Source organism: Staurois parvus, unplaced genomic scaffold (genome assembly GCF_062004578.1).
Source record: "Staurois parvus isolate SC_StPar_1 unplaced genomic scaffold, SC_StPar_1.0 ptg000521l, whole genome shotgun sequence".
Lineage (NCBI taxonomy): Eukaryota > Metazoa > Chordata > Amphibia > Anura > Ranidae > Staurois > Staurois parvus.
In genome coordinates this window covers 210838-224131 of record NW_028318317.1, presented here as the reverse complement: position 1 = coordinate 224131, position 13294 = coordinate 210838, and the positions used below count along the sequence as shown (strand labels likewise).

The 13294-nt window shown below is 44.7% G+C and overlaps 1 protein-coding gene across 1 annotated transcript in view; it reads right to left on the bottom strand.

The window, feature by feature from the left end:
- LCTL (lactase like) overlaps window positions 1-13294 on the bottom strand; it is a 99162-nt gene that overhangs the window by 41183 nt on the left and 44685 nt on the right. The window contains exons 7-9 of the mRNA XM_089690196.1: window positions 9894-10022; window positions 4724-4806; window positions 1881-1966 (exon numbers count right to left, since the gene is read on the bottom strand). Coding sequence (XP_089546322.1) covers window positions 1881-1966; window positions 4724-4806; window positions 9894-10022 — 298 coding nt within the window. The remainder of the gene's footprint in view (window positions 1-1880; window positions 1967-4723; window positions 4807-9893; window positions 10023-13294) is intronic.

Genomic DNA, 13294 nt, shown 5'->3' with positions numbered 1-13294 from the left:
CTCCCTGGGAGCGCGCAGCACCGCAATCTGGTGCCCGCTGTGTCCTCCGGACACAGTGGAATACCGATCATCGGACGGGACCTCTGTGTAAGGTCCCGATCATGTGATCACTGATTGGCCAATCAGTGATCACATGCAGAGTAGTAAGCAAGATGTCACTTGTGACATCATTGCTTACTACGTGTGAAATCTGTGAATGATCACAGGGGTCACATGGTATAGGGCTATTCACAACAGTCTTGTATCATGTGACAAGCTGTGACCAATCACAGCTCACACAGTAGTTCTCAATGGCTGCAAGAATGCAGCCAGGGAGAAGGAGAAATTATTGCTTTTACAATAAAATAATGGTAGAATTTCTTAAAGAAATAATTTGTAGCCATGTCAGGATGGTTGGATATGTAATTCGCCATTAGCCAGTGACCTGACATGTATACAATAATCTGAAAGGTAAACTGTTGGTCTGCTCCAATCTTCATAGCACGCCTTCATAAATATCCTTTTATGAATGAATTATGTTTTTTAACCACCTCCCGTCCGGCCGTTGTATATAAACGGCCGGATGGTGGCAGTGCAGGGTCGGGTGTCCGTTTATATACAACAGACACATTGGAACACTGATCGTCATACGGGACCTCTGTGCGAGTTCCCGATCATGTGATCACTGATTGGCCAATCAGTGATCACATGCAGAGTAGTAAGCAAGATGTCACTTCTGACATCATTGCTTACTACGTGTGAAATCTGTGAATGATCACAGAGGTCACATGGTACAAGGCTATTCACAACAGCCTTGTACCATGTGACAAGCTGTGACCAATCACAGCTCACACAGTAGTTCTCAATGGCTGCAAGAATGCAGCCAGAGAGAAGGAGAAATTATTGCTTTTACAGCCTTTATGGGTGTAAAAGCAATCAGTGTAAAAAAAAAAAAAAAAAAAAAATCTTCATCACCCCCCCACAAGTAGTACAAAGTCACCATGGTGACCCTGTACTGCTAGGGTGACAGTATGTAAAAAAAAAAAAAAAACAATAGTAATTTAAAAATGATAATTTTTGGTTATAAACTAATTTGGGTTATTTTTTTTACTAAAAAGATAACTGAATACATTTTGGCCAAGATTTATGAAGAAAGATTATTTATTTGCAAAATTTTATAAGAAAAACACTTTCTTTCAAAATTTTTGGACATTTTCATTTACATAGCAAACAAAATAAAAACCCCAGTGGTGAATAAATACCACCAAAATAAAGCTTTATCTGTCTCAAAAAAATGCTAAAAAGTTCATATGGGTACAGTGTTGCATGACCGCGCAATTGTCATTCAAATTGTGATAGTGCTGAAAGCTGAAAATTTGCCTGGACAGGAAGGGGGTGAAAGTGTCTGGACTGGAAGGGGGTGAAAGTGTCTGGACTGGAAGGGGGTGAAAGTGTCCGGACTGGAAGGGGGTGAAAGTGTCCGGACTGGAAGGGGGTGAAAGTGTCCAGACTGGAAGGGGGTGAAAGTGTCCGGACTGGAAGGGGGTGAAAGTGTCTGGACTGGAAGGGGGTGAAAGTGTCTGGACTGGAAGGGGGTGAAAGTGTCCAGACTGGAAGGGGGTGAAAGTGTCCGGACAGGAAGGGGGTGAAAGTGTCTGGACTGGAAGGGGGTGAAAGTGTCCGGACTGGAAGGGGGTGAAAGTGTCCGGACAGGAAGGGGGTGAAAGTGTCCGGACTGGAAGGGGGTGAAAGTGTCTGGACTGGAAGGGGTTAATTCCATATTCACATTTGTAAAATCAGATGTTAGCATATGAAGTGACATGTAACCATTTTTTAACTGCGACAATCTTTGTGTAAATGTGCACACATTAACGTATTTATTAAGGATACGAAGGTCTTACCTTTCTGCTTGCTGCGCCAGTATTTGTTATAGCTGTGCCATGTCCTGGAATGCGCCTGGAACATATAGAACATCATGTCACAGATACTGTATGTTATTGGCTGCTGTGCAAAAACTGGTTAGTGGGTTGAGGTGTACTTATATTTAAAGCTGAACTCCAAGTATGAACTTTTTTTTGCATACTTCCATTGGTCCAGCTTGGCACAATGTAAGCATGTATATCTTATACCTGACGGGCCACTGGGAAAGTTGACAGTCGCTGTTTAATGACCACACGGAGTCCTTTGTTTTGGCACTGCAACCATTCACCGAACACCTTGTATTTTTTTTAATGAATACTAGACATTCTGTGATTGATCGAGATGAGTGGTGATGATATCACAATATCTACCTCGTACAATAAGAAAGCACCTTGTATCAGGGGCATCCATAGGGTTGGTGTCACCCGGTGCGGTAACACTTGGTGACACCCCCTCCGACGATCCCCGCAGAATGGATCGGATCTGCGGATTGAGCATAATGGATCTGAGTCTGATCCATTATGCTCCCCAATCCGCAGATCCGATCCATCCTGCGGGATCGTCGGCATGCAACCTATACGGGGTGACACCGGACCCGCTCCACAAAAAGGTAAGTTGTAAAGAAAGCTAGTCCCCATCCTGCCGGGATCGTCCTGCGGGGATCGTCGGCTTGCTTTATAACTTACATTTTCGTGGACCAGGTCCGGAGTCACCCTGTGTAGTAGGTGTCACCCGGTGTGGGCCGCACCTGCCTCAGGACGCCATTGCCTTGTATTCATTGAATGAATTACAAGGCTTTTTGTGAATGGTGACAGTGCCAAGCAAGTGCCCCCTGTTGTAAGTGTGCAGATGGGAAGCCACTTGGCACAGGCCCTGGAAGATTACAGGCATCACAGTAGTAGTGTTGACTGCTACAGTGATTGTTAGCTTGCCAATCGATCCATCAGGTATGAGATCTATGTACTTACATTGTGCCAAGCTGGCCAGAATGCAATAAAGTTTATACCTGGAGTTCAGCGTTGAAGAGAGCCAACCACAAATTCAGCCTACGCAGGACACTGAATATGCACTCTTAAGTGATCAAAAGCCATCATACAGAATATTCTGATTCTTGCATAAGTCTAGTTGGGTTTGGTTCTATTTAACTACTTCCCGTCCTGCCCATGTACATAAACGGCCGGACGGGAGCAGTGCAGGAGCGGGTTGCCATTTCTAAATGGCCCCCGCATTCTCTGCCTGTGCACGCTCCCTAGGAGCGTGCGGCATCGCGATCTAGTGCCCACTGTGTGCTCTGTGTGAGGTCCCGATCATGTGATCACTGATTGGCCAATCATTGATCACATGAATAGTAGTAAGCAAGATATCACTTCTGACTTCATAGGGGGGAAAGGCTGCAGGGACTAGACCATGTAACATGTTCCAAAAGTAAAGTTCGCCCATCCCATTTTATTTTTCAAAATTAAAAAACAAATTTCACTTTTTTTTTTTTTTTGAACGCATAGGGGGCAAAAAGTCCCCTATGTGATGATTTTTTGGGTGACAGGTTCTCTTTTTTGAGACATACAGGTTCTAAAAGACCCTGCATGTCTCCCCTGTGCTCCATTGAATTTAATGCAGTGCACTTCGCACCGCATTACATTCTCTCCCGGCCTGGATGGCCGGGAATCTGTGAACAGGGACCCGGAAGTGACGTCATATCACTTCTGGGTCTTGACAAGAAGGGTAGGGTAACGGACATGTCCAGGGGCGGACTGACAACTCATGGGGCCCCCAGGCAATAGGGGATCATGGGGCCCCTGTTTCCTTGCCCACACTCAAAGCACACCCAAAAAAGCCTATAAAAGGTGCCAGGGACATTTCATGGGGCACCCTACTGACCCCGGGCCCTAGGGCAGTGCTCGAATGGTCAGTCCGCCCCTGGACGTGTCCGCTCTCCTCCCTTCTCTATACCCGCATCCCAACATACCGTTGGCACCCACTGACTGGTCCCGGGCCAGCAGATGGCCAAGCGGAGCCCGGAATATATAGCAGGCAGGGGGGCGGCGACTGGCACCGTGGAAGCAATCGGGCAGCAGCACTGACAGATGAGCCCTGCTGCTTGCCCGCAACAGGGCTAAAGGTAACAAAAAGTACATGCCCGGCACCCAGAACTGCATATCCTGGACATCGGGCGATATGAATTGCACATCCCTGATTTAATAGAGAAAAATACACTGTGTAATATTTCTAAGTATAACCCTACTGTAATTGTAGTATATCTATCTATCTATCTATCTATCTATTATCTATCTATCTATCTATCTATCTATCTCTATCTATCCATTCAGTTGTACCCGACCCTTGGTGATTGCATGGACGGTCACTCGCAAGCGACTTCTTCCATGAATTCTCTTAGCAATTATTTTACAGGGTAGGTTGCCAGGTCTTTCCCCAACCCCCACCATGCAGGAGATCCCACATGGCCAGGGATGAAACTAGGACAATGTAGACAGGAGCCGATTAACCTACCAGCATGTCTTTGGCGTGTGGGAGGAAACTGGAGCACCCAGAGGAAACCCAGGCAAACACATGGAGAACATGCAAACTCCATGCAGGAGGCGCCATGGTTGGGAATCGAACCCATGACCCAATTACTGCAAGGCAAAAGTGCTAACCACTAAGCCACTGTCCCGCCCATAATTGTAGTACACATACCCAATTTCCAAAATGAACATTTTTGTAAAATTTTGTTTGTCAGAAATCTGGCACAAGCTGTTGGTCATAACACGCCCTCTGGTGCTCGGTCGTGAAGCCTGGCTTTGTGTGGTTGTATGTGTTTACTCACCTTGATAAGGTGTATGCTCCGGTCCCTCTCAGCTTTAGGCCCGGTGCGTGTTCCCCGGTCTCATAGCCTTCGACCGCCACAGACTGCTCAAGAAATTAAAAAAAAAAAAAGGTCATTTTTTTCTTGTCTTTTGGAGGAATCTTTATTAGCAGCCAATATGGAAGGCAACCTTCTCAATAAAAGTATGTTAATCTCGCAAGGGACCAGCTTGCCTATATAATGTCAGAGCTTGAGATTGCTTTTGCAGTAGTTTTTTTTTATTTTTTTATTTTACGTGTATAAAATGGTGTTCATCTATTGTCATTAAGGTCAGCTACGTGTGTGGTGCTATTTAAGTATTAGTATAACAATTGTAATGGAACTGGACCCCAACTGCACTTGGGTACTCCCAGGGGTGGACTGACAACTCATGGGGCCCCCAGGCAATAGGGGATCATGGGGCCCCTGTGTCCTTGTCCAAACTCAAAAAAGTCTATGAAAAAGGTACCAGGGGCATCTCATGGGGCCCCCTACTGGCCCTGGGCCCCATGAACTGGACCCCAACTGCACTTGGGTACTCCCAGGGGCGGACTAACAACTCATGGGGCCCCCGGGGCAATAGGGGATCATGGGGCCCCTGTGTCCTTGTCCAAACTCAAAAAAGTCTATGAAAAAGGTACCAGGGGCATCTCATGGGGCCCTCTACTGACCCTGGGCCACATGAACTGGACCCCAACTGCACTTGGGTACTCCCAGGGGCGGACTGACAACTCATGGGGCCCCCGGGCAATAGGGGATCATGGGGCCCCTGTGTCCTTGTCCAATCTCAAAAAAGTCTATGAAAAAGGTACCAGGGGCATCTCATGGGGCCCCCTACTGACCCTGGGCCCTCGGGCAGTGCCTGAGTTTCCAAATGGTCAGTCCGCCCCTGGGTACTCCTAGATTGTAAACTTCCAGGATGAGGACCCTCCTATCCCTCTTGTATTGAACTGTATTGTTGCTGTATTGTCTCCCGTTATATTGTAAAGCGCTGAGCAAACTGTTGGCGCCATAAATCCTGTATAATAATAATACTTCCGTTAGACTACCACTTCTCCATCCGAACACCGACCACAGACACCACAGCAGACCATACAAGACTACACGACACCAGCCTTGGAAGTAAACCAGGAAGTAGACTACTTTATTTTAACAGAGATACAAGATATATACATTCAAGGGAACATCCCCCCCCCCCCTGCATAATGACACAGGGTGGGGCAATCTACCTTTAGTAACAAGAGACACACCAGCGAGACAGTCCAATCAGGAGGGAGGGCTGCTGGAGACACCCCCCCCCACCAAGCCAATACACATAAACACATACATCCCATAATAGTTTGCTCTCAAGCAAGACACACAATAGAACAATGGGATGCAACCACATGGCATTAAACAATCCACAACCCGCCACCCCAATATTAGGACAGATCACCCTGTACCCCTAACAGGCACAGGGTGACTTACACATAATAGGGATATGGGGAGCTGAGACAGGGGTCTCCCCACCTCTCCAAAGTGAGCTGTGTTCCATGGGCCCCCCACCCAAAGTGACTCCTGTCACAACAATCCAATAGGAGCAGACCTAAAATAGGTACGCCCCAATAACATACATAATCAATATACAGCTTGATGTAAATATAATGTCAGCAAACTTGCTGTACATGTACAGTGGATATAAAAAGTCTACACACCCCTGTTAAAATGTCAAGTTTCTGTGAAAAAACGAGACAAAGATAAATCATTTCAGAACTTTTTCCACCTTTTAATGTGACCTATAAACTGTAACACTCAATTGAACAACAAACTGAAATCTTTTAGGTGGGGGGACGTAAAAATAAAAAATTAAAATAATCTGGTTGCATAAGTGTTCACACCCTTACACTAATCCATTGTTGAAGCCCCTTTTGATGTGATTCCAGCACTTAGTCTTTTTGGGGTGGAGTCTATCAGAATGGCACATCCTGACCTGGCAATATTTGCCGGCTCTTCCTTGCAGAAACACTCCAAATCTGTCAGATTGCGAGGGTATCTCCAGTGCACAGCCCTCTTCAGATCACCCCACAGATTTTCCATCGGATTCAGGTCTGGGCTCTGGCTGGGCCATTCCAAAACTTTCATCTTCTTCTGGTGAAGCCATTCCTTTGTGGATTTGGATGTATACTTTGGGTCGTCATGCTGAAAGATGAAGTTCCTCTTCATGTTCAGCTTTCTAGCAGACGCCTGAAGGTTTTGTGCCAATATTGACCGGTATTTGGAACTGTTCATAATTCCCTCTACCTGGACTAAGGCCCCAGTTCCAGCTGAAGAAAAACTGCCCCAAAGCATGATGCTGCCACCACCATGCTTCACAGTGGGTATGGTGTTCTTTTGGTGATGTGCAGTGTTTTTGCTGCAAACATATCTTTTGGGCTTATGGCCAAAAAGTTCAACCTAGGTTTCATCAGACCAGAACACATTTCCCCACATGCTTTTGGGAGACTTCAGATGTGTTTTTGCAAAATTTAGCCGGTCTGGGATGTTTTTCTTCGTAAGAAAAGGCTTCTGTCTTGCCACTCTACCCCACAGCCCAGACATATGAAGAATATGGGAGATTGTTGTCACATGTATCACACAGCCAGGACTTGCCAGATATTCCTGCAGCTCATTTCATGTTACTGTAGACCTCTTGACAGCCTCCCAGACAAGTTTTCTTCTCATCTTTTCATCCAATTTGGCAGCACGTCCAGTCCTTGGTAATGTTGCGTCATATTTCCTCCACTTGATGATGACTGTCTTCACTGTGTTCCATGGTATATCTAATGCCTTGGAAATTCCTTTGTACCCTTCTCCTGACTGATCTCTTTTAACAATGGGATCCCTCTGATGCTTTGGAAGCTCTCTGCGGACCATGGTTTTTGCTGTAGGATGCGACTAAGAAAATGTCTACTAGAACAGCTGAACTTTATTTGGGGTACACAGGCACTTTAAATGATGGCGGGTGTGTACTGACTCCTATTTAACATGATTGTGATTGTGATTTCTTAATTCTTAACACAGTTACATCCCCAGTTATAAGTTATAGGTTGTGCACATTATTTTAGGGGTTTTTTATGTTTACTTCCCCCCCCCCCCAAAAAAAAAGATTTCAGTTTGTTTTTCAATTGAGTTGTACAGTTTATAGGTCACATTAAAGGTGGAAAAAGTTCTGAAATTATTTATCTTTGTCTCGTTTTTTTTACATCACAGAAACCTGACATTTTACAGGGGTGTGTAGACTTTTTATATGCACTGTAAGTTGTATCATCCTTGTTAGAAGAATGGGGGATATTTATTCTTCAACTCCTTTCACCATCATTATAACCATCTGCTGCTATCTATGGCCACCCCCCCAACTTACCCCTTTGGTCCATACATGAGCCAGGGGGTGACCATAAATAACTATGTTAAAGTGATACTAAAGGTACATTTAAAAAAAAAAAAAAGCAAACATGTCATACCTGCTCTGTGTAATGAGTTTGCACTGAGCAGCCCCAGTCCTCTTCTGGGGTCTCCCGCCAGAGTTCTTGGCTCCTAACCTCTGCTGAGTGCCCCCATAGCAAACCACTTGCTATGGGGGAACATGTGCGTGCTCGCTCCTGAGGCGGCTGTGTGTTCATTTTCCCAAAGAGTGCGGCTTTGCCTCTCCCCTCACTACCTCTTCTTTGGCTGTGATTGACAGCAGCGGGAGCCAATGGCTCCCGCTGCTGTCTCTGAGCCAATGAGGAGGGGGACAGTATAGAGAGCTGCTGCTGCTCTCAGGCACAGTGCTAGATCATGATTGGGCTGCTACACACAGAATGTTTATTATACCTTCATGCATATAATCCAGGGCTTAAAATTTCAAGTCCTGAGCTACTAGCCAGGCCTTAAGAATTACTCGCCAACAAAACAAACACACACAAACAGAGACACCTGTACACACACACAGACATGTACATACACACACAAACATGTACACACGCACAGAGACACATGTACATACATAGACAGACACATGGACATACATACACACAAACACACATGTACATGCACACACACACATACATGCAGACACATGTACAGTACATACACACACATGTACATACACACAGATGCATACACAGACACACACGCTGTTAAGTGCTCTCTGCTCTCCCCTGAAGCCAGAATCCCTGAAGAGGATCATGTGACCAGAGTGAGCTGAAATTAGGTAGGCGTGCACACACACACCCTATAAAAGAATTGCAGTACTTCGTTGTTCACTCACAGAGCCGGGTACTGCACTCTAGGGGGAGGCAGAGAGCACAGCACACACTCCTTCCTTTGCTTATACTGCGCTCAGTTATTGAGCAGTCTGACGGCTCCCAGTGCCAATGACAGACCCAGGCTTGAGCTCCGAGCGAGACCGCCCTGGGGGACACACTCGCCCCCACCATAATTTCCACTCGTCATTGGCGATCAGGAGAGTGGAAATTACAAGGCCTGATATAATCCATGAAGGTAAAAAAACTTTCAGCCTTTAGAACCACTTTAAGTCTGTATAGGACATACCTATTGTAGGTTGGATCCTACTGGATTGTTAATTCTCAAATGCCACACCACATGTGATTTTAATAATAAATGGAATGGCTACTTACTATGTACTGTATAATGCCTGATTATTCTAAGTAGCAACTGGAAAATCCCAACAATTTCCTGTATTCATTTATTCACTAATTAGCTTTCAGGGACGTGGTGCACATATTTATAAAAGCCCTTTCTTGGAGTTGCCATTGTTGACTTGCCATTCCAGAGATGCTAGTTGCCTTACTGTCATGATGACTCTCTGGTTTAAATATTCTAAGTCACTGGTCTAGATCACGTATGCAGAGAAGAACCTCAGACTTGACTCATCTGCCTATTTTCTTTTTCTTATTGACTTAAAGGACTGAAGTCAATGGGTCATCCAATGGGTCATCCAATGGGTCATTCAATGGGTCATCCAATGGTTGGGTCATTCAATGGTTCATCTAATGGTTCATCCAATGGGTCATCCAATGGGTCATCAGCATAACAGCCAGGAAGCCACTACTAACAGCACAAATCTAGTACTCTTCACAATGGCTTTCCTTACTTTCAAATGACAGTTATTTACAGCCAGCCTGTAACTCACCCAGGGGTTGCTGAATGTGATCCAATATTTCACTCGGTCACCAAATTTCTCAAAGCACAGGTTGGCGTAATCATTAAAGTAGGCTACCATACTGATGTTCTGCCAGCCGCTGTATTTCTCTTGCAGGTTCTGCAGATGGTCACACAGATTACTTGGTTAGAGATGCAGCATTGATGGAAGGACATAATACAAGTCCATTGAGAGCTTACTACACAAGTCATTCATATGCTCCCGTTAGCAGATTTCAAAAGCAAGATGTTTATGAATTGTTTTGTGCGGCTCGAGGTGATGTGTAAAGATTATTTAAAAGGGAAAGCTCCAACCACATTTTACAGTTGTGGCCAAAATTATTCAACCCCCACTGAAATTGAGTGTTTTGGCCAGTTTGACATTGCTTTTGATCATTCAGTCATCTTGCTTACATTTACATTAAAGAGGCACTTGTAGGTCAGACAAATATAACATAACAGTTATAATGAAATAACCACAAATGTCTTTTCTGTGCTCACAGCATTATCAGTTTTATTCAACCCCCAAGTGACATTCAATCTTAGTACTTAGTACAGCATCCTTTTACAGTTATAACAGCTTTTAAACGTGAAGCATAGCTTGACACAAGTGTCTTGCAGCGATCTACGGGTATCTTCGCCCATTCTTCATGGGCAAAGGCCTCCAGTTCAGTCACATTCTTAGGCTTGCGCACTGCAACTGCTTTCTTTAAGTCCCACCAGAGGTTCTCAATCGGATTTAAGTCTGGTGACTGCGATGGCCACTCCAAAATGTTCCAGCCTTTCCTCTGCAACCATGCTCTAGTGGACTTGGAGGTATGCTTGGGATCATTGTCCTGTTGAAAGGTCCAACGTCTCCCAAGCCTCAGGTGTGTGACGGACTGCATCACGTTTCCATCCAATATCTCCTGGTACTGAAGAGAATTCATGGTACCTTGCACACGCTGAAGCTTCCCTGTACCTGCAGAAGCAAAACAGCCCCAAAGCATGATTGACCCTCCACCATGCTTCACAGTAGGCAAGGTGTTCTTTTCATCATAGGCCTTGTTCTTCCTCCTCCAAACATAGCGTTGATCCATGGGCCCAAACAGTTCTAATTTTGTTTCATCAGTCCACAGAACACTATCCCACAACTTTTGTGGTTTGTCCACATGGCTTTTGGCATACTGCAGTCGACTCTTCTTATTCTTTGGAGACAGCAAGGGGGTACGCCTGGGAGTTCTGGCACGGAGGCCTTCATTACGCAGTGTGCGTCTTATTGTCTGGGCTGAAACTTCTGTACCCACATCTGACAAATCTTTTCTCAGTTCCTCAGCAGTCACACGGGGACTTCTCTCCACTCTACGCTTCAGGTAGCGCACAGCAGTCGAAGTCAGCATCTTCTTTCTGCCACGACCAGGTAGCGTTTCAACAGTGCCCTTTGCCTTGAATTTGCGAATGATGCTTCCTAAGGTGTCTCTTGGTATGTTTAACATCTTTGCAATCTTCTTATAGCCATTGCCCTTCCTGTGAAGAGAAATCACCTCTTCTCTTGTCTTCCTGGACCATTCTCTTGCCTTCACCATGTTTGTAACCACACCAGTAAATGTCTAGAAGGAGCTGAGTATCACAGTCATTTTAAAGCTGCCTAATTGGTGCTTATTATGCTTGATTGCTGCTCGGTGACATCCACAGGTGTTTTCAATACCTGATGGAAAGCACCTGTATGAACCTCTGTTCTTCAGAGTGGTAGTCTTTAAGGGGTTGAATAATTGTGGCAATGAAGAAACCACATAAGAACCATTTACTACTGTATTACATAAACAATTGATGTCATTTTAGTTGCATTTGGGTAGTTACAACGTCCTTGTAGGATTTGATTCTGAATACAATTCCAAATGTACACTATAGTCCCTAAACCCCTTTACAGCATTGGGGGTTGAATAATTTTGGCCACAACTGTATATTTTCCATGGGAGAACAAGCCTCGGTTTAGGGAGCACTCGAAAACGACTGGGAATTTCCAGGAGTTTTGACATCACCCATAGGCTCCTATAGTCCAGCTATTGTTGATTCTCCTTCTCTCCTCTGCAGCAGCCACTCACTGCCACTGGAGAGCTGGAGCTGCAGGATCACATGACTAAACCAGAGTGAATTAAATATACAGTATCTCCCAGAAGTGAGTCCACCCTTCACATTTTCATTTTTGTAAATATTTGATTCTATCTTTTCATGTGACAACACTTAAGAATTGACACTTTGCTACAATGTGACGTAGTCAGTGTACAGCTTGCATAACATGTAAATTTGTTGTCCCCTCAAAATAACTCAACACACCGCCATTAATGTCTAAACCTCCGGCAACAAAAGTGAGTCCACCCCTAAGTGACAAGGTCCAAATTGGGCCCAATTAGCCATCCCCCCCCCACCCCTGGTGTCATGTGACTGGTTAGTGTTACAAGCTCTAAGGTGTGAATGGGGAGCAGGTGTGTTACATTTGGTGTTTTCGCTCTCACACTGGTCACTGGAAGTTCAACATGGCACCTCATGGCAAAGAACTCTCTGAGGATCTGAAAAAAAGAATTTTTGCTCTACATAAAGCTATAAGAAGATTACCAAGGCCCTGAAACTGAGCTGAAGCACAGTGGCCAAGACCATACAGCGGTTTAACAGGACAGGTTCCACTCAGAACAGGACATTTTACAAAAAATGTGAGGGGTGTACTCACTTATGTGAGATACTGTATTTTTTTTTTGCAGGTTAGGTAGGAGGAGGGGAGAGGGAACATTTCTAAGAATAGCTAGACGTAGCCATTTCTTTGACTTTAAAGGGATACAACTGTGGATCAACAGCCACATGTAAATCTGGTTCAATTGGATGAGTTTGTCTATAGAGCTTGATCCAATGATTTTGTTTTTAAACTATATACAGACAGGGCCAAAAATATTAGCACCCCTGCATTTCTGTCAGATAATTTCACTCAGAAAATTGCTGCAATTACCAATGTTTGGCATTCTCATGTTTATTTCTTTTGTTGAAACATTTGTAATTGCAACAATTGTCTGGGTGAAGTGGTGCATCATCTGACAGAAATGCAAGGGTGCCAATATTTTTGGCCATGACTGTATATGTCTGTTCAAAATATTTAGAGGTGGATCCTTGATATAAATATCCTATTTACTCTGACGTATATTGAGGATAGAAAGCTAAGATACATTCAATAGATGGGAGACTTGTGCACAATATTGACTACTCATGGATTACAACCTTTTTTTGTTTTCCCCATGGGCAGAATAGTTCATTTTTCATAGTTTAGCTCTTGTTAACCTCTAAGAGGGAATATACTGAACAAAATTTTGTTCAGCCATCATTCCCCCTGATCATAGCCTGCCTCTGGCACATACACCCCCTCCC